Raw genomic sequence first — 24137 nt, 5'->3', positions numbered from 1 at the left:
TGTTGCAAAGATTTATGCTTTGATGCCCCGCGATGGCGTGATCAGCATTAACTGATCTCCGCCCGATGCTTTACTATCTATATCATGACTTTATACCGAGCACATATCTATCCTAGTATACCATGATTTTATACTGCACACACCAACAATCAAAGAATCTGAATACCTGTCTGCCACCACTTCTCCCCTGTCCAGATCTGAACATACCTTCTTGTTCCCACAAACCACCCCTCTCCCTCAATGAAGCCCAATCCCCGAATAATACTGATCGGACATGCCTCATCATACACCCATGTCCCAGCGGCAGCCAGATCATCGCAAAAAGGTCCGATAACAAGGTATAACCACGCATATGTCGAGATGACGTTGAATACTCTCCAGAAAATACTTCCTTCCGAGAATAATACGCCCCGTAGCTTTCTCTGGACGAGCAGCCCCAGCGGCTGCAGCATAAAAAAGAGTAGGGCTCCAAAATGCACCGAGCCCGGCGCGACAAAGTGCGAATGGACAGCACAGAAATGAACCAGTCCGCTCAACAGAAACGCGACAGAATGCCTTAGAAACCTGGTCATATCTTTATTTTCGAAGTTATCGGGGACAACATGACGTGCGGTCTCTGAGAACGCATATCGGTAAGCCTGATGCCAGCGTCGCCCCCACCAGCCTTCCAGGCCATAGTCGAACACTGGTTTGAAATCGAAAAAGCTATTGAAAAGAGGAGGATATAACCACGGTGCCTCGAGGGGTATACGGGTCCATTTGATAAGAGCCGGACAGACAGTGACAGCCAGACTGATGATGAGAGGCACCATGGAGGCTATATAGGCCATGCTCGTGCGGATCCAGAGAACTGTCACGACTGCGCGGAAGAGGTGTAAGAGTGCCGGTGAGAAGTGGTTTATCCGGTCGAGGGGATAGAGAGGAGCAGCATCGATGAGCCCCCAGAAGTACGGGTCCAGCATGGTGAGGACTTTCAAGAAATCCATAAGCAGGTAGTAGCGAGCTGTCCTCAGAAAAGAGGTCCGAAGAAAATCCGACGCCGGCGCGTCCTGAGGCAACTCTTTGCCGTCTGTGGATGTCTGCTGGTCCTCGGAACTGATCTTTGGAAGCGGAGGTAGTCCAGGAATCCTCCAGTTCCAGCCTGCACCACGCAGACTGCCAAACATATCTAGTGACCAGCTTAGACGGTGACATCTCGAGTCTGGATAGCCTTGCCAATACAGGGTCCCATCTGACGATCGCTCAATCCGAAAACACTCGTTCTGGACATCCTTGAAGAGAAGGAGTAAGGCAGTCCAGATGACAATAAAGACATAGTAGAAGCCGATGACGGTGCCTCCGCCGGTGAGACATCGCGTGTGCAGCAGGCTCTTAATTGCAAGGGAAGATACGAGTCCGAATGTTGTGCGCCTGATGGCGATCACCCATGACTGGCCTTTGTTGGGAATCAGCAGCACCAAAATGGGAATGATCAACACGAGAAAATCATGCGGGAACACCCATGGGGAAATGGCTCCTTGATTAACCAAGGAAAAGAACTCGGCTTCTTTCTGGCGAAGGAATTCTCTGTACGGAACTGCCGATATTGACATGATTCCTGTGGGAGAATTCCAAGATGAGTGCGATGAGGTTGAGTTGGAGGTGGATGGAGAAAGCAAGGGGATTTGGGCATCGTCGCGATAAACATCCCGCTGTCGATCTGTAGCGTGGGACATTTGTTTTTCTTAGATTGGGTTGAACCAGACAATCTTATCGACAAGTTTCCAATTAGGTCGGTGGTAGACAAACCTTATATTTACTATAATTACTACTTAGGGCTATCTTGATGATACTACTATTAGGCAGTCAGACTATCTCAAAGTAGATCCTTTGATCTATTGCCGGTGGTGTAAGTTGCAGAAGTACCTTTGTCACTGACTGTATAATCAGGACTTACAAAGCCTTACCACACAAAATATCAATACTAGTAATACAATATTCTAAGTATAAAGGCTCTCCCGTAAAGGGCACGTTTACAATCCAAGCCAGGTACCCTACGAGCCAATGCTGTATAGTTTGACTTAACAGGCTTCCTTCTCTAAACATAAGTAAAGAGTACTTTCAGTAGAACCTTTGGAGTGGTTAGCCACAAAAGTGCATTTTTATGTAACTTTTCTAGAATATACAAACCCCATTACATGATAAACTTTAACAGTTAGGCCACATATGGAGTTATTAAACTTAAAACCTCGGCTTGGAAGACAAAATCCGACATCGTATAGCCATATGTACGACATCACAAGTATCTTACCTGGGGCTATCGTCATGGACTTCATCCTTCCAAGTATATTGACTCTTTTGTATGTAACGTAGTATCTGTCATATCATACTGAACCCACGTAGAGCAAATGGCACGTCTGTATACAGGCGACGCCCATGATATCTCCTGGGCTGGCCACAGGATTATCCCTTCCGGGAAGGACTATTTCATAGGATTGATGGCAGTATGTATTATCGTGTCCGTCGCCCTAACTCACAGCGAAAAGAAACAGGTGATCTCTTTGTACTTTTCTTGCGCTTGATGGAGCAGGAAGCCACCGAAAACGGATTAGACATCCCGAACGAGGCAAAAATTCATCTAATTAAGATGCAGGGACCTCGATATGCGTCACTTCATGAACCAGCTAGGGCGGTATTTCCAAAACTGGGACGGCTATCAGAACCTCGTATCCCAGGGGTTACGTCCCAACGCGGCTTCTGCCAGGACCTCTTTCATTCCCGTTTATCCGCGCCCGCCATACTCTGGAAGACAGCACGGTGCTCACGGAATGGCTCAACATGCTATGCAGTGGAGGCGGGGCTTCGATAGAGGTGAAGCGATACATCCTGACTCAGAAAGCGCAAGCCTGGAGTATACGCGGGATGTCCTCGCCCTCCTCCTTCAAGATCTAGAGGGTATGGTACGGGACATGGGATCCATGACTGGGCAGGGAAACTGGATTCTCCGATCTATGCTGGTGCAACTGCAGATCAAACAGAATAGGTCATTGCCGAAGGAGAGTACGTTTGCTGACTGCGTGTTTGGGGCGGATATAGGGAGACGGCTCGGAGGTCGATGAATTGAACCTCGGTTTGCTCGAGTACCTGGTCATCAAGGGCCTTGAGACAGCTTTCCCAGGAGGGGTTCTGTGTAGCTATATTGATCCCTCCCTTGGAGTAATGGCAAGCATATTCTGGATAATGACATAGGACTGCACAGCCAGGCTGCGTTTCACCGGTAGAAGCCACTCGTGACTGGTCTGGCGGAAACAATCTCCTCAACTCATTGGGGATGTGTGCTCTATAGCCCTTTAAGCAATGCTTGATTCCTCCATTTCCGGATTGTCTCGACTTTCCAGCCTCCCACATACGAACCTGTTACTAATAATCATCGGACCATCGTTCTCGCATCTCGGGAGTGATGCTTGCAGCTGTATGGGCAAACTCGGCATTGAGCCAGGAGTCCCAGTCCCAATCAATCCATTCTAAAAATGCATATTTTTTGGCTTTGGTTTTCTTCCACCGAAGGAGGGGTGAAATGTATTGTCCCAAAAAGTTGTTCGATTCTAACGCAATAGGATCATCTCGCCTGCGGTTGAAAAGAGCATCTCCAAAGTCAATGAACACAACACGGAGCTGATCGCTCTCTGGTGCACTTATGATGACATTTCGCTGCTCGAGATCGATGAGCCAAATGTCCTTCTCGTAGATCCGGCTTTCAAAGTCCACAATCGACTTCAGAATACTTTGGCGAACTGCCTGGGGAAATTTTCTGGGTTCAGCATCCGCCATGGTGATTCCTTGGATATGCTCGACCAGAATCATTCGAACTGTCCGTGTGTGGACTGAATCGACAGATAAACTTAAGGAGTAGGACCCATAGTATCTCGGGATCCCTTGACCTTGAAACTCGTTAAGAGCGATATATGCATTGGCCTCATGAGTGTAGGATCTGTCCATGCAAAGGAATGGGTTGAGGTACCCATCGCCATCGTTGAAGTAGAGAGGGTCGTATACTTTTGCGACCAGTCGTGTGCCTTTTGGAGGAAGCATCTGGGATGTTGACTCAAAGTCCAGTAATCGGACCGTGAATACCTGAGCATTGTGGCCATCGCCTCCTTTCAAGACATCAATGACCTCTAGGCTGACAGTATCGTTTCCTTCTTTGCCAGGCAAAGGGGGGTGCTTTAGACATCGGTCGATTGGACTCAAATGCATTCTTTCCTTCCTGTCTTCTTTACTGTTGATGCAGCAGTCTCGCACCACTGGCGTTGGGGCCGAAGCAGTGTGAGATTTAATAGTGAATCCCCACCCAGGAGTATATGGCACCGGAGGCTTAGGGAGCTCTGTTGATGGAGGCCCAAACGTGGGCGAGTCTGATTGGGAGAAAGTCATAACAGTATGAGACTGTAATAACCTAGTCCAGTTACTTTTCTGTGAGAACGAAGACCAGTGCTGGAGGTTGGGTGGAGAGGGATGGAACTGAAAGGGAGGAGGGCCGCTGCGACCCGGATATCCGGCATATTATTTCTCCGAGTTTTGTTGACGACTCTTTAACGCGTGTAACCGCGCGCTATCTTTATATAGATATATAAATATAATCTGGTTGACCCTGGTGGTTTTGTTAGTACAGTGGGACTCGGAGCTATCCTGTAATAGGTAACGAGGTTTTTTTCAAATAGATGACTGCCTGCTCTGATAGGTGCAGTCTTAACTATTAAGAAGATCAGGAGCAAGACATTGGCCAGAAACCAATACACCAATTACATGATCCCTGTATAGTGGGTGAATAAAAAACATACAAAACCACCCGGGTCAACCAGAGTCATTATGTTTATAGACACACGCTCCAATCGCCAGTAACATCTAGTCGCCATATCGTAGGCCGGCGCCATGTGCGTGCCTGGTCGAGGACGACATTTGTGCTAATAATAGGTAACAACGCACACGAGACACTCAAAGTGCCAGGCGGCAAGACGAGACTGTGAGGTATATAGATAGATTCTCATAGTCTCATCTCCAAGACCGATTCATAGTACGTCAAACTATCTCGATTGATATTCTGCTTTCACGCCCCTTTTGAGGCTACAAGTTCTGCCATCATGGACCCATCATCGTCAACAATCAGCAGGGCGTTCGATGAAAAATTACCCATTGAACCCGCTGTGGCAGTTGTCTCCAATGGACCGTACCGTCCTATTCGAAGCTCTGCTTCGTCTACCCTCCGGGAAGACCCAGTAGCTGTCTATTTTGAAGAGTCCATCGATACCTATCATAACTTATTTGATCGGAATTTCCCACGTATTGGCCATGCCAGTCCGCTATCCGCCAGAATGCCAATCCTGGAACAAACACATCAACTGGATACGGAAGCCGATGTTATGCGGCTTGCCACCCTACAGCTTATCCATCCCGTCAACATCGCACTGCAGCAGATATGCCCACCTGGCACACGAATACTTTGTCGCTCAGAGAGATCCACCGGCGGTACGAGCCGCTTCGACATGGAATGGTCTTTACACGACTCTCGGGGTGCTCTGCTGTCTAAGCTTGCTATCCTAGAGGTCAAAAATACCAATGTTATATACAAAGATGACTTCAAGAGCGCCGCTGTCGACGAGAGAAACTTTCGGTCGAAGATGGCGAAGGCTGTGAATGAAGAAAATTCAACCCTTCTTCAGCGCAACGCTTTTTGGCTCTCCAAGCAAGCCCGAAAGTATGCGGAACACTGCCCCTATGTGGCGCTATTTGACTGGAACGCTATGTTCCTTTTCAGCTTTCTGCCGCAAACACCCCAGCCAGTGCGTGGAATCTACTTTGATGAACGTGGACGCACGGGGGGCATGACATTCCGTCGCCTTCTTTTTGCCTTTGTAGTTCGGCCACTGAAGAGCTACGAAGCGACCCGTCTGCGTACTGGACGATAGGGCGGTTCAATAGGAGGACTGTATCCTCTGCATATCTCTTGCACAATACTTTTTTATTTTTGCCGAAGCATATAGCAGAAGTACAGATATTTTGTTATACTCTATTATGTATATGGTAGGAAGCCTTGCAAGCGCCTTTTGTACTCCAGATATGAAGAATTTTGTCGGAGGTATCCCTAAGTATAATCAAACGTAAGAGGGTTAAAGTATATAATCCTAATTCTAGTTGAAATAGTACCGCCTCTGTTAATGATATATTTTAGTAGTAGTATATAGGAAAGACTTGCCAATATTCTTCCAGTATCATCCCAGCCTCGTTGAGCACGCATATGGCAAAGAAGTGGTTGTATGTCTACCTAGTTGTCCGTAGTCTGCCAATATCTCCCTGTCTCGTTCAACGGCTCCCCCCACGGCCTAGCATATCAACCAGCTTCCAGCCAACTCGATTCGCTTCATCCGAGGAACCGTCCGAGAAAATGCACCGAGCCAGGGATACTTTTGTCGACTGATCGAATACGACACTGATCCCCTTGAGCCAGATGACCGGAAGAAAGTGGTCTCCACGCCAGAATTGGGGATGGGATTTAGTTCCGCGGAATGAGTGGGGAAGGTGGGCTAATGATGGAGGGCATTGTCTTTTTTACTGGGTTGTTTGACTTGCGAGTATTCCAAGAGGGGGAATGCGTTTATGTTTCTTGCAATATATACTAGTGCTGACAGAAGTTGCCATATGACAATAAATGCGCAAGACCACATCTTTAGTTGTCCCCGCAAAATGTGAAGAGTTATCCAAGCGAGTGGATCGCATCAGATTACCACAATCGCAACGTACATCCACTCAACGCCTAATGAGATAGCCTCTATATCATCTACTTAAACTATCATCCACATTGCCGACCCAACAGCAAACGCACCCACCAGCCAGTTCAACCCCTCCCGGTATGCCGCAGAATTAGACTTGCTCCCCAACACCAGGTTCGGCTCATAAGTCAGGGGCGTCTTGCTATCCAATGTCCCATTCCAGCAATACGACTTAAAGCAACTGTTACACACCTCCGGCATGGACGTGTTAGTCCGATGCATCGACCGCTGCAGAATGGCGCACCCCACACAGGTCGGCCAGGACTTGTCGACAGTTCCATTTCCCCGCGTCACCACGTTATACCCATTCGTGATGATCTCGTCGCGCTGGGAATCATTGTACGACAGCTGGAAGGTAGAGGTGTTGCTGTGCGCGCTGTAGGGCGCATTCGGCAGGTATACCACCAAGGGCGCTGGCGCGGACAGATTCGCTGGATCGCACCCGAAGAAGGTCGGTCGGGTGTTCAATCCCAGGTTGATAAAGGTGTTGACGTCCGGCACAGCGGGGAAGACGGTTCCGTTGCCGATTCCCGAGCTGTTCAGGCTTCGCTCGTAGGTGGCGACCAGCGAGGACCCGTTCGGCCAGCTGTACTTCGTGTCGGCCGAGGAGTCGACCGCGAAGATTACGTCGACGTGACGGGTGGGCTGGATGAGCGGGTGCAGGGGGATATTCTGGTGGTCCTCGCCGCCGTCGACGACGTCGAGCTCGCGGCTCTTCGAGTACGATGCGGTGGAATTGCGATATCCGTAGAACGGGCTGGGGGCGTAGACGGCGATGTCGTCGCCGTCCTGGCCCAATGCGGTGAGGATCTTGGAGAAGGCATTCTTGACCACGTCTGGGAGATCGGTCCCGTTAAGCCGTAGGATGAACTGGTTGAAGAGCGAGGAGGAAGTGCCCATGACGAAGCCTGCATTGTCAAACCCACGGACGCAGGATTCGCTGCTGGGAAGCTGGCCGTTGTCGAAGCGCGAACCGAGATATTCCAGTGGTGCGAAGCCGAAGATGGACGGGTCAAACGAGCCAAACTCCCACGGGTTGAACTCATAGACGGTTGAGTTGCTGCCGATCAGAAGCTCGCCTGGGTTGCGGCCGTCTGCGACCAGAATGGGGAGTGGCATCTCTCCGCGCTGGAAGTTGTCGGTCAACGCGATGGACGACCAGGTGAAGTTTGGCCCGCCCCTCCCGGCCGGATCGTTGATGAACTGGTAGGACAGCGCGCGACCCCAGTAGTCCGTTAGCGAGGTGTTGAAGCCCGCGTTGCGTTTGCCGTCGACTGCTTCGAGCAAGTGTTTCCAGTAGTCGGCTGTGGATAGGAACTGCAGGTGTTTCGCCTTGGGGCCTTCGAGGATAGACGTGGAAAACTGCCATAGGTCGCCAGTGCTGCCTCCAGATTGGAGGTCTGAGATGGTCGTAAAGTTGTTCAAATACACGGAGCCCACGAGCCATCCTCCTCCGCTCAGTCCGGATACATAAGTCGCAGACTGTAGTAGACCTCCGAGCTGCCCAGACTCCGTTGAGCCTTTTGTTCGGTTGTCAAAAGCTTTTATAGCTCCAGCTCCATTAGTCAGAGCCCGGTATCCACCCCCGGAGACAGCGATTGCGATATTAGGCAGATTAGATGCGTTACTGGACACGCGGTCGATGTAGCTCGCTGCGTCAAAGGAGGTGAGGTTGAGTCGCCCAAGCAGGTCCTTCATGGGCTGAACGGTGTTGTTGCGACGAGTCTGAAGCCAGGCGGTTTCATTCGGAGAAAGCGACCCTGCACCACGAATGCTGGGTCGTTTCGCCGGACAGGACACATTCGCCGGTGTATAGCCATCTGGAGCATTTGGGAGGGCTCGGATAGACAAGTCGAGCGGAGTTGCCGTACTTACGGCTAGGGCCGTTAGAAGGGTGAATATGGCCTTCATATCGATGCGTCTGATATTTCGAAAGAGAGAACATTGGCACCTAAGATTGACGTAGTAGATATACTCGGTTCTCGGGCTCATAACATACTTCCGGGCCAGCCGTAAAGCAATCATCGACCCATCTCCAGATGGACCCTCTCCGCGAATCGGATGGCTGCTGACAACGGACAATGGAACTTCCAGAACAACTGCCAATCATCCAGGGCTCGGGGTCGCCGGGAATGTGGGTCATGTAGGGCTGATTTCCAGCGGATTTGTTGTTGTCACAGCTGGGCATTAGGCACTAACATTTCCCATTTACTGCTTCGGGTCATTTTTGTGCATTGTCTAGGCAGCACTATTCAACTGCATTCAACTTCGGCCCCTTTTTGTCTCCACACTGCAGAACTAGGAGCCAGTTATAGAATGTATCTGAATCCGGGATTCCCCACTTCATGTTCCCTCTCCTCCAACCTCTTATTCATCCTGTAATGCACCATCCGGATTACCCAGGCCAGCACTGCCACCAGAACGGCTACCACTGCTGTCGCACTGCCCCCGGGAACATATCGCGGTCCAGAAGATGAAGGCCACATATAGCTGCCATAGATTGTCGCCGTGTTCCCGATCATATTGGCCGTCGCGATAGCTGCCGAGCGCTTGACCAGCGGACGGGGGAATGAATTGGCTACCCAGGCGATGATGATTTGGTACGCTGACACAGCGCCCATGGGCATCCTGCCATTGTCAGCATATCTTTTGGTTCATCAGATGTAAGCAGCGTACAGAAACATGGCAAAAAACCTGGCACCGATGTTGGTCGTGGCTGTGCAGATGATACAACCCACTGCACTCACGCTCATCAACCCCACGATGTGCCAGCTGCGATCGTTGGTCCGTCCAGACGTCCAGGTCACCAACAGAGAGACAAGGAACGTGGCGATCCACACGGGCGCAGTGATCAGCAGGGTCTCGATGCTCCCGTAGCCCAGTGTCTTGACAATCGTCGGGAAGAAGTACTGGAAGGTCTGCGAGAGAAGTGAGCTATGCTGTAGTAGAATAAAGAGGTAGATTCGTCGGTCCCGGAACACCATCGCCAGCGCGTCTTTGATGCTGACAGCGTTTGTATCATCGGCCTCGCCGGCATCATTGATGAGGCGCCACTGAGCATAGGCTTGTTCGGTCTCGTCCAGCCAGGAGGTGGTCGCCGGGTAGTTGGGAAGACAGACGGTCGAGAAGAGCGATACGCCGACTGTGATGCTGCCCTCGATGATAAACAGCCATCTCCAGCCCGCAACTCCGTGTACCCCGTCCAGATTGCCCAGGACACCGGCGCCTATGAGGCCGCCAAACGCGTTGGCCAGGGAGCTGCCGGCGTAAAACCAGGCAATTCGATGGCTCAGCTACTTTGATTAGCGTCTTTCTCCATGGCAGAAACTGCAGCCATACCTCCTGCCTTGTATACCAACTCGACCTACAAAATCAGCTACATGCATAATAAGCTTGAGGTGTATACATACATCAACATGATCGCCCCCGGAAAGAACGGTGCCTCCACAAACCCTAGGAAGAACCTCGCAAGAACCAAGCCCGTAAAGGAGGTCGCTGCCGCCTGACATGCGGATATAATACCCCTGACTGGTCAGACCGAACCGACGAACCGAGAGGGAACCTACCAGATCGCCATCGCTCCACCCAGCAGCCAGGACGGCCTCACACGCGTCAGCAGCAGGTTAGACGGCAGCTGCATGAGCAGGTATCCGACGAACAAAATACTTGTCGCCAAGTTGAAGTCAGTCCCTGCCATCCCCAGGTCTTTTTCCAATGTACCAAGCCGGGCTTGTGAGAGATTACTTCAGAAACAGTCAGCTTGATTTCACGTCGATGCAAGGAACATACTTTCGATCCAGGAAGTTCAGCAGATACATCACCACCAGGAAGGGCAGGAGATGCATATCCACCTTTCGGAGTAAGCGTCGAGTCATCTGCTGGTGCCATTCGGGGCCCTTGGAGGCGTACGCCTCGTACAGAGCGTCCGAGGCATTCTCCAATTTTGTCTGCGTGAATTCTATCTGTTCAGTCGGTGATTTCGACATGTTGTCTGTCGAGTTGGTTGCTGATAGCGGTGGCCATCCTTGTCTTAAGCTGGACTACTTAAGAGTATTATGATCCCGGAAGATGTCCGAGATCAACATCACCACCAAACAAGCTGACAATGCGGGGATGCGGGGATGCGGGGCCGGGGTAATGCAGTCCGAGTAGATTTTGCTTTGTACAGTGATCGTGGGTTCTTAAGTAAACCCAGAATGCGAGATCAGTCTGGCGATCTAGCCCTTTTTGCCAGTAAGGCTCGCCTCGTCTCGGAGTTGGTCCCGCCCCTCACGGCCAGAAATCCGTACTTAGCTGAACAATCTACGACCACGTCAGAGGACACATGCATTATCCCGGCACCTTGTACACGATGAGCCGATTCTCCCCTATGGTAAGTGAAGCTGGAATCGCCGTCAGTACCAGCCTGACAGCTCCAGCTCAAGGCGATTATCCTGAGAGGTAGTTGTAGTAATTTGATCTCATATGCAAGATCCATTACGGCAACTGGACCATGATATTATACGCATTTGCGGTCTCGGATAACAATGGCGGGATCGACTCCTAGACTGCGTGTTGGAGTACGTCTCATGGCTCCGAAGAATGCTGGCATCCAAACCCTTGGCCACATTGGAGACATTGAAAGGGTTCCATTTTGAGTCTAACAGATCAGCATATATTCTGGGATGTCGTCGGAAACTACTTACGTGATCTTCTGGGCTCTATAACCCTGGTTAGGCGGCGAAGCTCTTGGGCGAGGAGCAACAAACCTACAGATGATCGAGTTTTTTATATAAACTTGTTGCATCTCCCACAGTGCGCTATGTCTTCGAGGCCCCGGTGGATTGCATAGAAGCTGCTAAATGAGCTACATCTCTCAAGCCGGACCTACCTAGCTAAAGTATTCCCCCGGGACTCTGTGCCCTATAATAGACCATAGAATTGCACTTGATTCATCACCTTAGTTTCTCTACATATACCACAGCAAAAGTAATTCTTATCCATTCATTTCACAGGTATGTTGAATACCTAGTACCCGACGATAGCAAATATCCAAAACCCTGAGAAGAACTCAAGTCCAATCTCCCTTTGTTATGCTGGTCATCCTCCTCACTCAGCAGCATCGCAAATCTAGGATCAAAAGCACCACTGATAGCTCGACGAACAGACATGGCAATCACTATATGTGCGACACAAAGCATGGGTATGACAGCGAGGGTGAGAGCAAGAAGCAGCCGCATTATCCGCCCTAGGAGCAACATCGGCCTCATCGTCCAGGTTACCGGCATGTAATTTTCTCGCTTCTTCCATGGAGGCGTCTAATTCCTCGCATAGGGAATCAGACGTAACGGCTAGCACAGTGGCATCATGGTCGAGCAGGTAGTAGCCACCGTTTCTATCGTCCAGGGTTCCCATCGGATATTGGTCTGCCATGTCGTTGAGTTGCTGGCGGGTTTCGAGGACAGGTATTCCCTCCGGGATAGGCACGGTGTATCTGGTTGTAGCCATGGCGAGAGTGCTGGCGATGAGAAGGGAGAGAATGCTAATGATGTTGATCCTCATTGCTGATCTAAGTCAATGTAAATTTAGAGAAGAGGATTCGGAGCAAGTATGTTGTCTCACTAGACTGAGGGATTCGCAAGTAGTTCAGGACAATGGAAAACCTGGTATTGCGAGGAGTTTGGACTCTCGCTCCCCTGGCCTTTATAGTCAGAAAATACCTTGATCAGGCCACCCATGAACGTCGTATCTGAATGAGCGATCACTGTAAAAGTGAGTCAAAAACCAACAGAAGCAGGGTAAAGCATCCAATCCAAGGGTTGAATACCGGTTGTTCATTTATGGACGGCTCTCTACGGAGAATCTAAGCCAGTGCCAAGTTCACTAGATCTGCCAATATCCAACAAGAAATGCAGTAGCGTCTGGAGGATCCCAATGGGACAGGGATGTCCAAGCAAAGATCTTACATTGGACGATAATGACCGGCTTTAAGCCGGTTGCTTCGCCTCGGATGTAACCTCATTATCAATAATTACCTCAGAGGGCATATAGTAGTATGTAGTGAGGCAGGGTCGCAGGCATTGTTCCTGACAGCCCTTGATCATAATTCTAGCTGAGGCTCTAGCTGTTAGATAATGCTCTCATGCATTAAGATCTTACTAATTATGTTAATTCCTGTGTTATCTGATTTTATATCTGGTAGAATATACAGTCACCCGCAGAGATGAATTTGCTTCCGTGTTTCTCATCTTCTTGGGAGAGACTATTTATCAGAAAAGAGTTTGAATAACGTTTCTGGTAGAGTCAATCTAGCTGTAGTACTTTAGCATTAGCTAACCAGAATACTGCGAGCACTGGTGTACACGGTTCTTTTCCTTGATCCTCCAGCATATAGAGAGTATGTAGCTTCCATTATTTATTAAAGAGGAGGCCCGTTATAGAGGAAAAGAAAAATATATATGGCCATATATATCGACTGCTAAGAAATGTGTTGCGTACGACATTCGCTTCAGCAATCAAAAGATATGGTAGCAGTCGGAGAATATCAAGTCTAGAGAAGACAAGGAAAATAATGGACACAGAGAGAATTGTATAACTGACAAGATTTGCGGGGCAATCCTCCAAAGTAATCAAACAACCCCGCTAGGTAGACCGGGTGCAGGGACAGAAGGCTCGAAACAACGGCAGCAAAGGTGACGATAGTAGGGGTCATCACATTGCGAACAACAAATCTATCGGTATAAACTCCCAAACATACAAGTATAGACAAGATCACTAGAATCACATCCAAAGGCCTCGAAATGTCCTACACCAGCTGGTATAATTCCTCATGCGACGAAGAAGCGACATCGGTATTTTCAGTGACCCAGAACTACGAAGGCATATGGATGATACATTAACCAAAATCCAGAATAATTTCGTCAAATATGAATGCTCACCCTGACGAAGAAAAAAGTGCCTTCCAGCCGTTGTGCTGATTGTTCTCTATTGGCATTCTCATATCTTTGCAGCGGGATATGAAAGGGCTCGAATAATGAAGAATGGCGATGACGGTGGGATGGATCGCTCGTTGAAGACAGCGGAAGATAAGATCGGCTGATTGTATCATTCATCTGGGAGCCAGGAGTATAGTTGAGTCGGTCATTCTCATGATTCTCTTCATTCGGTCGGCGATGGACTACAATATCAATAAAGAATTAGAACTACCCCACAAAGATAAATAAGCATCGGAGACTAGGATCGTACCATACAATGCTGAAGCCAAATCTTCGGGACTGGTTCCTCGGCTCCACCACTGCCGGAGCAGTCGTCTGTTGTGGACCGCCAACCGAATGCCAGGAACACAAGCAATGAATAGAGCGACKAGAGCAATTATCGCCTCGGCTGATAAGGTCATTGTGGAAAACGGCGGACAAGGACACTTATCACACTGTTACAAACTGATTCAGTAACAATATGATGAGAATTGAGGATGATGGCAGCATTCCTTCGACTATATATACGCAGGGCTGGAGTTGACGTTTCTGTTCCAGACAAGATATCCTGCTAGTACTGTGCAGGAGGCGCATCCCGCTAATTGTCTAACTGTCCCACAACTTATCACTGCGCTCACTGGCTAAGCATGTGCTGAGTAAGTAAGATAGTTCGGTGTTTTCGGATATAATGTCAACACTGCCACTCGACGTCCCCAATGATTGGACGATAGATGGGGTTTCTAAGATTTATGCTAGCTCTATACGATGATTCTGGTTGATGACTGGAAGTCCATACCTGCGCTAATATAGGAATAGTCATACTGTATTCCGTCCTCTGCCTCAAACTCCACTTTGCTTTGCCTGTCTGTGGCGCGTCTGGAGATAAGTTAACCCAGCTCCCTGTGAGCATCAGGACAGTAAGCTTTAAGACTGATATTCACTCCTACCTTGTATCCCATCCTTTACCTTCTCCTCGAATAATTATCGGAAATCTGACAATATTTTACTAAAATTGGAGGGTGTGAAAATAGGGCAGGATTTCACCTATGTATTCTACCCATTTTCTCCATTATTCCTCACTCTAAACCCTTTTCGACCGTTCTGCCAAGCCAGTGTCACCTCTCCCGCTTGAGCTACCTAGCTCAAAGGCAGCCTCATCGTCTGGAAGGCCATAGTCTCGATAATCGTATATTTATTATCATCAGTATTTCTGATTTGATCTTCCTTCCCCTGGTCACGCACGACTTGGCTACTAATATATCTGATCTCCATTCTTATGATGTTCTATTAAATCCAGATTCGTATTTATTTAGAACCCCTAGAATACTCTCTAGCGGTCTAGCCCCCTATCTCACATTTTTTATTAATTCATAACCTTAACATCTATAGTAGTTAGTTTAACGGGAAGCTTATATGTTCCAGGGAAAGCTGCTACTCAATAGGGAAGTTATAGATGTTTATAATCTATAATCCCACTGGGAGTAAGCTAACTTATTTCCCTCATTATAATACTGGAAGCCTTAATGCTAATTCAAGGCCGTTCTGTTCAAGGGGTATTTTGGAAAAGATCTCCTAGCTGCAATACTTGCAGAGTTGATAATAGGAGAACACTTTGCAATAAAAAAGGTGCAGAGCAACACAAAGAAACTGATGTTATCTAGCCGATTGGAAGAGCTGGATTATCCTCCAAAAGTATTCAAAAAATCCATTGCTCCAGGGGTGATCAAATCAAAGCAAGCCAGAATATGCTGGTCCTGCTGAAAGGGTTGATTGTCCTTCTTCCAGTCCTAATACTCTGTCCAGAGTCAACGCCCCGGCCCAGATGCTAGCTCCTAGACTTACTGATAGATCACGCATCACTAATGATGGCCAGGGTGATCAAATGGAGGTGCTCCCTCCGCATGGAAGGGTTGGTTAGTAGTAGTATTCACTATCATGTGGCCAATAAGGGTAGGCATTTTGGAAATGGAGACTAAGAACAGACCGCTCCTGTCCAGATGCCACGCCCAAAATACGCAGGGACACAAAGCTTTCTACAATGCCTACTTCATGTACCACCTTCCGGCATGGTTGCTCTGTCGAGGACTTTACCCATATGCAGTGACCGCGTCATTACCGCCCTAATGTCTCATGAGGCACTGTAAAATATTAACTCGGTGATATGCGTTCCCTCTTCAGCGGGCAGGCACGGTCCCTTTGGCATCGAGCTTCTTCAAAACCATCAAACACCCTGCCAATCTGCAATAGATAATCGAGAATCTTTATGTACTCAATCAACATCGATATAGACATCAGAGTGGCCCATCAGTGACACAGCCGTGGCTGGCGTCACTGACAAGATCTGCATACTTCTTTAGAGTACCTTTCTTTGCTCGAGATTCAGGCGCCTTCCATTCCTTTTTCCGTTTCTCCATCTCTTGGGGGAAGATATCCAGGTCAACCACTCTCTTCTCTGCGTCGATAATCACCCTGTCCCCATCTTTGACCAGGGCGATGGGACCGCCCTCCATTGCCTCAGGCACAATATGACCAATTAGGAATCCATGACTGCCTCCGGAGAAGCGGCCATCCGTAAGAAGGGCGACATCCTGACCCAGACCCGCACCCATGATGGCGGCACTGGGCTTGAGCATTTCCGGCATACCAGGACCACCCTTTGGACCTTCATATCGGATAATGACAACGGTCTTCTCCCCATTTTTGATTTCTCCCCGTTCAAGAGCCTCAATAAACGCGTCTTCATAGTCGTAGCACTTGGCAGTGCCTTCAAATCGCAGACCCTCTTTACCAGTTATCTTCCCAACGGAGCCTCCAGGTGCCAAGGACCCACGCAGAATTTGAAGGTGACCTGTCGGCTTGATGGGGTTGCTCAGCGGCCGGATGATGGGTTGATCCTCAGGGAAATCAGGCCAAGATGCAACATTCTCCTTCATTGCTTTGCCGGTCACAGTAATGCCAGACCCGTCAATCAAACCCTCCTTGAGCAGGAAGCGGAGTAGGGCCGGTGTGCCGCCGATCTTGTACAGGTCATGCATGACATACTTGCCAGATGGTTTTAGGTCTGCCAGGAACGGCGTCTTATCCGACACAGCTTGGAAATCATCAATGGTGAGCTTGATCCCCACGGACTGGGCAATGGCAATCAGATGCATAACTGCGTTGGTGCTCCCTCCCAAGATATTGACCACAATCATTGCATTTTCAAATGCTTGGCGAGTCAAGATATCCGAGGGCCTGATGTCTTCCTTCAAAAGGTTCTTGACCGTCTCTCCAATCTCTTCACATTCAGCTTTCTTGCGTGGATCTTCCGCGGGACAGCTACTGCTGCCCGGAACCGTAAGCCCGAGAACCTCAATAGCCGTGGCCATGGTATTGGCAGTATACATGCCACCACAGGCACCACTTCCTGGACACGCATGGCGAATGATATCAAATCGCTGTGCTTCATCAATCTGCCCACTAATATATTGGCCGTATGACTGAAAAGCACTGACCAGATCCAAAGTCTGGCCACCAGCGCTGCAACCAGGCTTAATACTACCACCATAGATCATAATACTAGGACGGTTGACCCGGCCCATGGCCATAACGACACCAGGCATGTTCTTATCGCAGCCCGGAAGCGAGATGTTCGCATCGTACCACTGCCCGTTCATGACCGTCTCAATGCCGTCCGCGATGATCTCACGACTTTGCAGACTGTATCGCATACCGCTGGTGCCCATGCTGATTCCGTCCGAAACTCCAATCGAGTTGAAACGCATGGGAACCAGTCCTGCCCTGGCAACCGAGTCGCGTACCAGCGATGACAGGTCCATCAAGTGCATATTGCAGGGGTTCCCCTCGAACCAGACCGAGGAAATTCCCACCTGGGCCTTGTTCATATCCGCTTCCTCCAAACCAGTCGCATATAGCATCGCTTGCGAGGCACCCTGTGACTTAGGTTGTGTAATCTTGGACGAAACTCTGTTCAATTTGGCATCGGCATATCGACGAGAGGTGGTAGAGAGGTGACGACTGTGACTGTTAAATTCGAGTCAGCTTGAGGTCCAAAATAAACAAGAAAATAAAAAGAGTCAAATGCATGATGAGATTGGTACTTGCCTATGGACTTGGTTTTGTAGATGCCGTTGACGGCTCAGCATTGGAGCTCTGGACTGAAGGGCCTGTAGAATCATGACAATCGTTCGTGAAGTTGAGAAAGCGAAGGAAGGGAAAGATCAATTCAGGTATTGCTGTCGTAGGTACGACCAATATTTCGATATCCAAAGCGCATATCCCGGTGGTTGACAGAGAAGTTAAAAATAATTGATGGATGTGGTCGCTGCCAGGGGATGACTCGGTCGGAATAGGAGCAGTCAAGCAGATGGGCAACTAGAGGGCTCAGGCCTTGAACATATCAGCAACCAATGGTTTCCGAGATATAAATCTCGATGCTCTGTCTCACCGTCAATAATATTCCTGTTATTGCAAGCAAGGAGCACTTGTTCGTCCAATCATCGCCAAGGAATGCCGTTGATACCTAAATTCCTGGACTCGCAATAGTCTTTTCGGAGAGAGGCGTCAAGTCCGGCGATCCACTAAGATGTTGTCTGCCGCTTAGCACGGGTACTAGTAGGTAAACTTGGCTTTACTTAGCATGTAAAGCTTCAGATTGACTTTCGGACCATTTCTGTGGAGTCAACGGAAAGAAAGCCGAATGGTCTTCCAACGGCGTTGGCGCCACTGGCTGGAAAGGTCAGAGTGAGATTGACGGACTCGTGTTTAGTTAGGCCGAAGCAGCACGCACACAAGTCCGGAGTGGAATATTGTTCCCCTTTTGACCTCTTCAGCTGAGAGCTTCAATAGGCATGGAAAGTAGATCGGAGGCAATCGCATGTCCGCCGAAGGCAATCTCCGATCCTCGCATGGCCAGGCAGCAAAACTTGTATTGCGTGTCACATCCAGCCGCTCATTCAGCAGGCTGGTAATAAAGTTAACCCAATACAAATTCTATCCCCCCTTCTGATCTTGCGTAACCCGTCGACATCCCGTCCGAACCGGCGGCAGACTACGAGCGACCGCGGGAGAGGGTATGTCTGCGGGGCAGCGAGTCGGGAGGATATCTCTCGACAACCAACACTGAACTTGATAGTCAGTTTTCGGCATTGGATTGTCATGGAGATATATACTGGGGATTACCTCCAAGTTGAGACAGCATGAATGCGAGCAGCAATTTTGAAAAAGCACCGCCGATAACCACCACCGGAACCTCATGCAATACTTCGTCGTTTGTCAGGAATAGCGGCATGATGGCTTGAAAGTTCAGTTGCTCGACAAATCAATTCCACACGGTCACGTCTCATGCAGCTGCGCTGTCCTTCCTATGCTCAACCTGTCTAATAGAGAATTATTGGATGAGTGGGATTGCGGAGAGCTCTGAAATTTTGGGAAGCGTCCAATGTAACCGACATCAACTATCTCAGAAAGTCACGAGCTTCATATTCAGTACAGGAAATTTCAATATGAAGATGATGATTCGGCAGTATGACCTCTACTAGTTTCTTGCAGGATCAAGCCAGGTGGCCACATTGCTGGTGGCGGCACCTCTTCTGCTGGACCCGGTACAGTTGCACATTTCCAATATATCGCTCCCATCAGGATCCATTGCGATAATTTGTCCGCTTAGCTACATTTAGGCTGGGATTACAGATATGATTAGAATACATTCATTCTGTGATTCCGTAATAACGCTTTGATCCGTCTGGCCCTGGCCCAAACAAACCAAGACAACATCAGACGGACATCCCTCCACTTTGGGCAGCACAGCACGAGGGAGTGACAGTGTTCATGGTCCATGTAAACCAGCAATGCATTCAATCCAAGAGAGAGATAGCATCCGTAGCTGATCGATCCATGGGAAGACGTCGGCATCGCTGTCGTATGCTCTAAGGGAACCACCGGGGCAAATAGTCGCCCCAACCCCAGTAGTTCTGGGCGCTCAAAGGATGAGCAGCACAATGGCGTACATCTTCGGGACTCACGCCTTCGGGGAGGTCGTCCGGATCATAGTGCATAATTCCTAGGCGTCCACACTCTTCTTCGGTGGCGCCTGGGGCGGGAAGAAGAACACCCCATGCGATGGAGGTCGATCCGAGGAGTAAGATGAGGGTATGAGGGAGCTTCATGCCGATGCTTTCCTAGATCTATAGCAAACAGTCAATACCTCTCTATCCTGTAGGTGAAATGGAAAAGTGAAGACCCTACTTAATATTGATTCGGGGTATTGACTTTCGTTGAAGGCAAGCTGTAACGAAACTGAACAGAAATCGAGACGCAGGGTTATCTATACCTTTCTACTGCTTGGATATTATAACAAGTTAATTAGTTGAGGACACATGGCAAGCAGATCCTCCATGCGTAACATTGACTCATTGGTTGGGTTTCTCTACTACCTGATTGGGTGCTCAAGCACGGGGCGGTGCAACACTAAGGCCATTAAAGGTAACCCTGATCATGGTTAGAAGCTAAGATAGGTTAATAGACCAAAGACTAGGCAGATACATATTTTTTTGGGCTGCCCAAGACCCTGGCGGCCGCTAAAAGCATTGGGACTCTGAGACTTCCGACGTCACATCATGCCTCCTTTACTAATCTGCCGCGTACGTACTGTTTCTACGGTAATGCCTACTCCAATTGGGCTTGGTAATAATAAATGGAGAGGTATCTCTGTCACTGGCCGGTTATACTCGTCTGATAGCGTACCCAGACTGGCGCTAGATTGCCCGGTCAGCCGGGTATAACTCGCTATTTGGATGCTGTCGTGTGCCCATTTCAACCCATCCCTGCAGCGTCATATGGCGATACCAGGAGTATTCGACTAATACGGCGGACTAATGTACAAACTGGCCACATTTTTACTGTCACCTGCTTGTATTACCTATGGCCTCTTTCCCGGAATTTCCCTTCAAGTGAATGATTCCTACTGACCTTATATCCCTTCGCTTAAGCTGAAGCGCTTTATTCAGTTTCCCCTTTCAAGTTCAATATTTCATCATGTCGACGAGTGCGCCGACAGATCCCACGAGATGGCGTCTCGTTGTGGATAAGGGTGTTCACCAATGGCGATACCTTAGCGAGGTCGACTCGGCACGTCAACCACAGTTCACAGCAGAGAAATACTTTCTTGGATTACCCACGGTGCGTAAACTGTAATCTGTAACCAAGCTAATGCCGTGTTGGCTTACTTATCAAGGGATTGCCATCACTCCAAACCCCGCGCAACTTTCAGCAATCTGCTCTCAATGGCTTCCGATTTTATCAAAATCTCCAGCTGAATGATGGGCACTGGGGATGTGGATATGGTGGTCCCAGCTTTTTACTTGCCGGTATAGTAATAGCGATGTACATCACTGAGACCGAAATACCTCCAGAATGGAAGGCCGAGATTATTCGCTATCTCTCGAACACGGTCAACGAAGATGGTGGCTGGGGATTACACTCTGCTGGTGCCTCGACCGTTTTTGCAACGACTCTCTATTATATTACATTGCGAATCTTAGGCCTCCAGCCGAGCCACTCGCTCACCAGCAAGGCGCGCGCCCGTCTACATGCCCTAGGTAAGCGCATATATGCGTCTATACATGAACGGACCCAAGCTCATCCTACGGATAGGTGGTGCACTCGGGATTCCGCAGTGGGGGAAGATCTGGATGGCACTGTTAAATCTTTACAGTTGGGGCGGAATTAATCCCATCCCCCCTGAATTCTGGTATGATAACCCCTTCAATATCGTTGCTTGTCAATGATCACATTGATAACGCTGGTCATGAGCTAGGTTACTTCCCGATTGGATCCCGTTCCATCCGTGGCGTTGGTGGGTTCAATGCCGCGTGGTCTATCTCCCTGTTTCATACCTATACGCAAACAAGGTTACGATACCGTTAAATCCCCTCATTGCTAGCCTCCGCCAGGAAATCTATACGCAGTCATATGAGGATATTCGCTTTGAGAAATACCGGGATACCGTGGCTCCTACTGACTTGAAGAAGCCACCTTCCGGTCTCCTTCGCGCTGCTAATACGTGCTTGCGTTTCTGGGAGCGATATATTCGGCCAGACTATATTGCTCAGTGGGCTAACGAGCAGGTATATGCATTGATCCAACGAGAAGACCAGAATACATCCTATAATTGTTTGGCTCCAGTCAACAAAGCTTTCCATATGGTGAGCGTGTGGTACTCAGACGGTGCTAATAGTTCGCGCATGCGTCGTCATCGCGAGAAGATAGCGAGCTACATGTGGGTTGGCGAAAAGGGGATGACCTGCAGTGGGACGAATGGAGTCCAAGTCTGGGATACAGCGTTCAGCATTCAAGCTATGGTTGAGGCTGGAATTGCTATGCTGCCAGAGTTTCGTCCGACACTCGAAAAGGCCTTGGAGTACTTGGACATCTCTCAATTAAGGGAAGACTTGGCCGACGAATACCGTCAGCCTCGGAAAGGTGGCTGGCCTTTCAGCACACGGAACAATGGTTATATTGTATCGGATTGTGCTGCGGAAGCGCTTAAGGCCGTATTAATGCTTCAAGAAGAGTGGTAGGTTTAATTACCTTACCTTGGGGAGAGGCTTTGCTTCTAATTCATCTCAGCCACTTTGACAAGATAATCTCCGATGACCGTCTGCAGGACTGTGTCGACAGTCTACTGCTAATGCAGAATCCCGACGGTGGATTTAGCAGTTACGAACGTACTCGATCCAGCACTCTCCTCGAATATCTCAATGCGTCGGAGGTTTTTGACCGTATTATGGTTGAGTATTCATACCCTGAGTGCACTACGGCAGTAGTCACAGCCTTGTCACTTTTCACTCGTTACTTCCCCAGCTACCGGCCTACTGAAATCAATGGAGTCATTGAGCGCGCGGTGAGATATGTTATAAAAGCACAACGGCCTGATGGAAGCTGGTATGGATCATGGGGAGTGTGTTTCACCTATGCATCGTTCTTTGCCATGCAATGTCTGGAACTGGTCAATCAGACATGGCAAAATAGCAGTAACGTCCGCAAGTGCTACAAATTTCTTCTCAGCAAGCAAAAGGAAGACGGTGGTTGGGGCGAACATTATACGTCGTGTGAGCGAGAAGAGTACATTGACCATGAGCAAAGCCAGGTAGTAAATACTGCCTGGGCTTGCTTGGCACTCATGCACGCACGATATCCGTACAAAGAGGATATCGAGAAAGGACTTAAGGTACAGATAACTCTGTCTATGCCTCCAACTAATGGTCGGTGCACTCGGAGTAAGTGCTGACGGATACTCTGCAGTTAATTATGAGTCGGCAGCAGAGAAACGGCGAGTGGTGTCAAGAAGATGTGGAAGGCGTTTTCAACAATACATGGTGAGTAAAGGAAACTGGTATTGCAACTTGGCAGAAGCTGATTCTCTGCAATACAGCATGATCGGTTATCCCAACTACAAGCTCTATTTTACTGCATGGGCCTTGGGGAGATATAATAACGTGTACCTCCCCATGCTCGAAAGGGAAAGTTATGGATAGTTGTCTGTGCGTTCTGTTGCGGCCCGTCAGTTCACTTAAGGGGGAATTATTTTGCCAGGCTTATTGTCCAACTCCACTGGCGATACAGTCGGGGTTAAAACCTCATTCACATCCACATGAGACAAATCTTACCGCCAAGTCCTGATGCGGAGATGCCACAGTGCTAGCTAGTTCATATGTACTCGTCAGTCAACCCAAGCAGTCTGCAAAGTACATCCGGAACTCTTTTATATAAGATCTCCAGCCAGCGCAAGCCAGTGCACTCGACTGGAAGGCTGGTGTATGTAGGTTCAGAATGTCAATGTCCTTTACACTACTTCATTGATGGTAGAATTATCAGAATGCCAAATTGGTCCTGCTCTTCTCGGTAACGTAGTACTGTAAAAATAAGTTCTAACGCAAACTCGCTCGGACTGACCCTGGTTCCCTGCTATAGCATTGGGGATTCTCCACGTTAGGAGTATATCACAGAAACCATCTGTAGAAAGACTTTGAACGGCACATCCAAACTTCTCGGTAGCTTCTTTGCTGAGGTGTCACCGTAGGAGTGATTATTGTGACATGCTAATCCAAGCCAACAATCATATGCCAAGTGAGCCATGACATCATGGTTGATGTTACGTCTACGGTCTCACCAACCAACCAAAGGCCCCAGATCTTACTCCATACACCACTTTCCTCTATCTAAACTCAATCTACCCTGTTCCCGTCTACCCAATCGGACTGCACCACTCAACGGAAGCGGGTCAGGGACATCCACAATGACGCAGACCGCTGTGGGAGCTGATCAACCGCCGTACAGCGCTATATAACCCCTCTACCCTGATCTCGTCTTCGCATCC

At 49.0% G+C, this 24137-nt stretch overlaps 9 protein-coding genes across 9 annotated transcripts; 3 read left to right on the top strand and 6 right to left on the bottom strand.

The window, feature by feature from the left end:
- Window positions 1-149: 149 nt before the first annotated feature.
- Asppvi_006994 (wax synthase family protein) lies at window positions 150-1592 on the bottom strand (the record flags this gene model as incomplete). Its single annotated transcript, XM_043302889.1, has 1 exon — window positions 150-1592. One exon carries the CDS (start codon window positions 1590-1592, stop codon window positions 150-152), a length of 1443 nt encoding a protein of 480 aa, XP_043158824.1.
- A 1050-nt stretch (window positions 1593-2642) lies between these two features.
- Asppvi_006993 (uncharacterized protein) lies at window positions 2643-3098 on the top strand (the record flags this gene model as incomplete). The annotated part of the gene is made up of 2 exons (XM_043302888.1): window positions 2643-3039; window positions 3076-3098. 2 exons carry the CDS (start codon window positions 2643-2645, stop codon window positions 3096-3098), a joined length of 420 nt encoding a protein of 139 aa, XP_043158823.1.
- A 301-nt stretch (window positions 3099-3399) lies between these two features.
- On the bottom strand, window positions 3400-4413 carry Asppvi_006992 (uncharacterized protein; the record flags this gene model as incomplete). The annotated part of the gene is made up of 1 exon (XM_043302887.1): window positions 3400-4413. One exon carries the CDS (start codon window positions 4411-4413, stop codon window positions 3400-3402), a length of 1014 nt encoding a protein of 337 aa, XP_043158822.1.
- A 707-nt stretch (window positions 4414-5120) lies between these two features.
- Asppvi_006991 (uncharacterized protein) lies at window positions 5121-5945 on the top strand (the record flags this gene model as incomplete). Its single annotated transcript, XM_043302886.1, has 1 exon — window positions 5121-5945. One exon carries the CDS (start codon window positions 5121-5123, stop codon window positions 5943-5945), a length of 825 nt encoding a protein of 274 aa, XP_043158821.1.
- An 873-nt stretch (window positions 5946-6818) lies between these two features.
- On the bottom strand, window positions 6819-8717 carry Asppvi_006990 (lysophospholipase family protein; the record flags this gene model as incomplete). Its single annotated transcript, XM_043302885.1, has 1 exon — window positions 6819-8717. One exon carries the CDS (start codon window positions 8715-8717, stop codon window positions 6819-6821), a length of 1899 nt encoding a protein of 632 aa, XP_043158820.1.
- Window positions 8718-9173: 456 nt separating this feature from the next.
- On the bottom strand, window positions 9174-10792 carry Asppvi_006989 (putative MFS transporter; the record flags this gene model as incomplete). The annotated part of the gene is made up of 4 exons (XM_043302884.1): window positions 9174-9434; window positions 9554-10064; window positions 10373-10549; window positions 10596-10792. The coding sequence occupies 4 exons, from the start codon at window positions 10790-10792 to the stop codon at window positions 9174-9176; spliced, it is 1146 nt and encodes a 381-aa protein (XP_043158819.1).
- A 1102-nt stretch (window positions 10793-11894) lies between these two features.
- On the bottom strand, window positions 11895-12293 carry Asppvi_006988 (uncharacterized protein; the record flags this gene model as incomplete). The annotated part of the gene is made up of 2 exons (XM_043302883.1): window positions 11895-11915; window positions 11955-12293. The coding sequence occupies 2 exons, from the start codon at window positions 12291-12293 to the stop codon at window positions 11895-11897; spliced, it is 360 nt and encodes a 119-aa protein (XP_043158818.1).
- Window positions 12294-16050: 3757 nt separating this feature from the next.
- Window positions 16051-19926, bottom strand: Asppvi_006987 (dihydroxy-acid dehydratase; the record flags this gene model as incomplete). Its single annotated transcript, XM_043302882.1, has 2 exons — window positions 16051-17782; window positions 19700-19926. The coding sequence occupies 2 exons, from the start codon at window positions 19924-19926 to the stop codon at window positions 16051-16053; spliced, it is 1959 nt and encodes a 652-aa protein (XP_043158817.1).
- Window positions 19927-20794: 868 nt separating this feature from the next.
- Window positions 20795-23295, top strand: Asppvi_006986 (terpene cyclase/mutase family protein; the record flags this gene model as incomplete). The annotated part of the gene is made up of 7 exons (XM_043302881.1): window positions 20795-20938; window positions 20994-21357; window positions 21413-21509; window positions 21576-22334; window positions 22388-22988; window positions 23063-23136; window positions 23193-23295. 7 exons carry the CDS (start codon window positions 20795-20797, stop codon window positions 23293-23295), a joined length of 2142 nt encoding a protein of 713 aa, XP_043158816.1.
- Window positions 23296-24137: the final 842 nt, after the last annotated feature.

This window comes from Aspergillus pseudoviridinutans (assembly GCF_018340605.1).
Source record: "Aspergillus pseudoviridinutans IFM 55266 DNA, scaffold_4, whole genome shotgun sequence".
Classification (NCBI taxonomy): Eukaryota; Fungi; Ascomycota; class Eurotiomycetes; order Eurotiales; family Aspergillaceae; genus Aspergillus; species Aspergillus pseudoviridinutans.
Note: the sequence above shows the minus strand (reverse complement) of the source record. Positions and strands in the feature narration are given on the sequence as shown.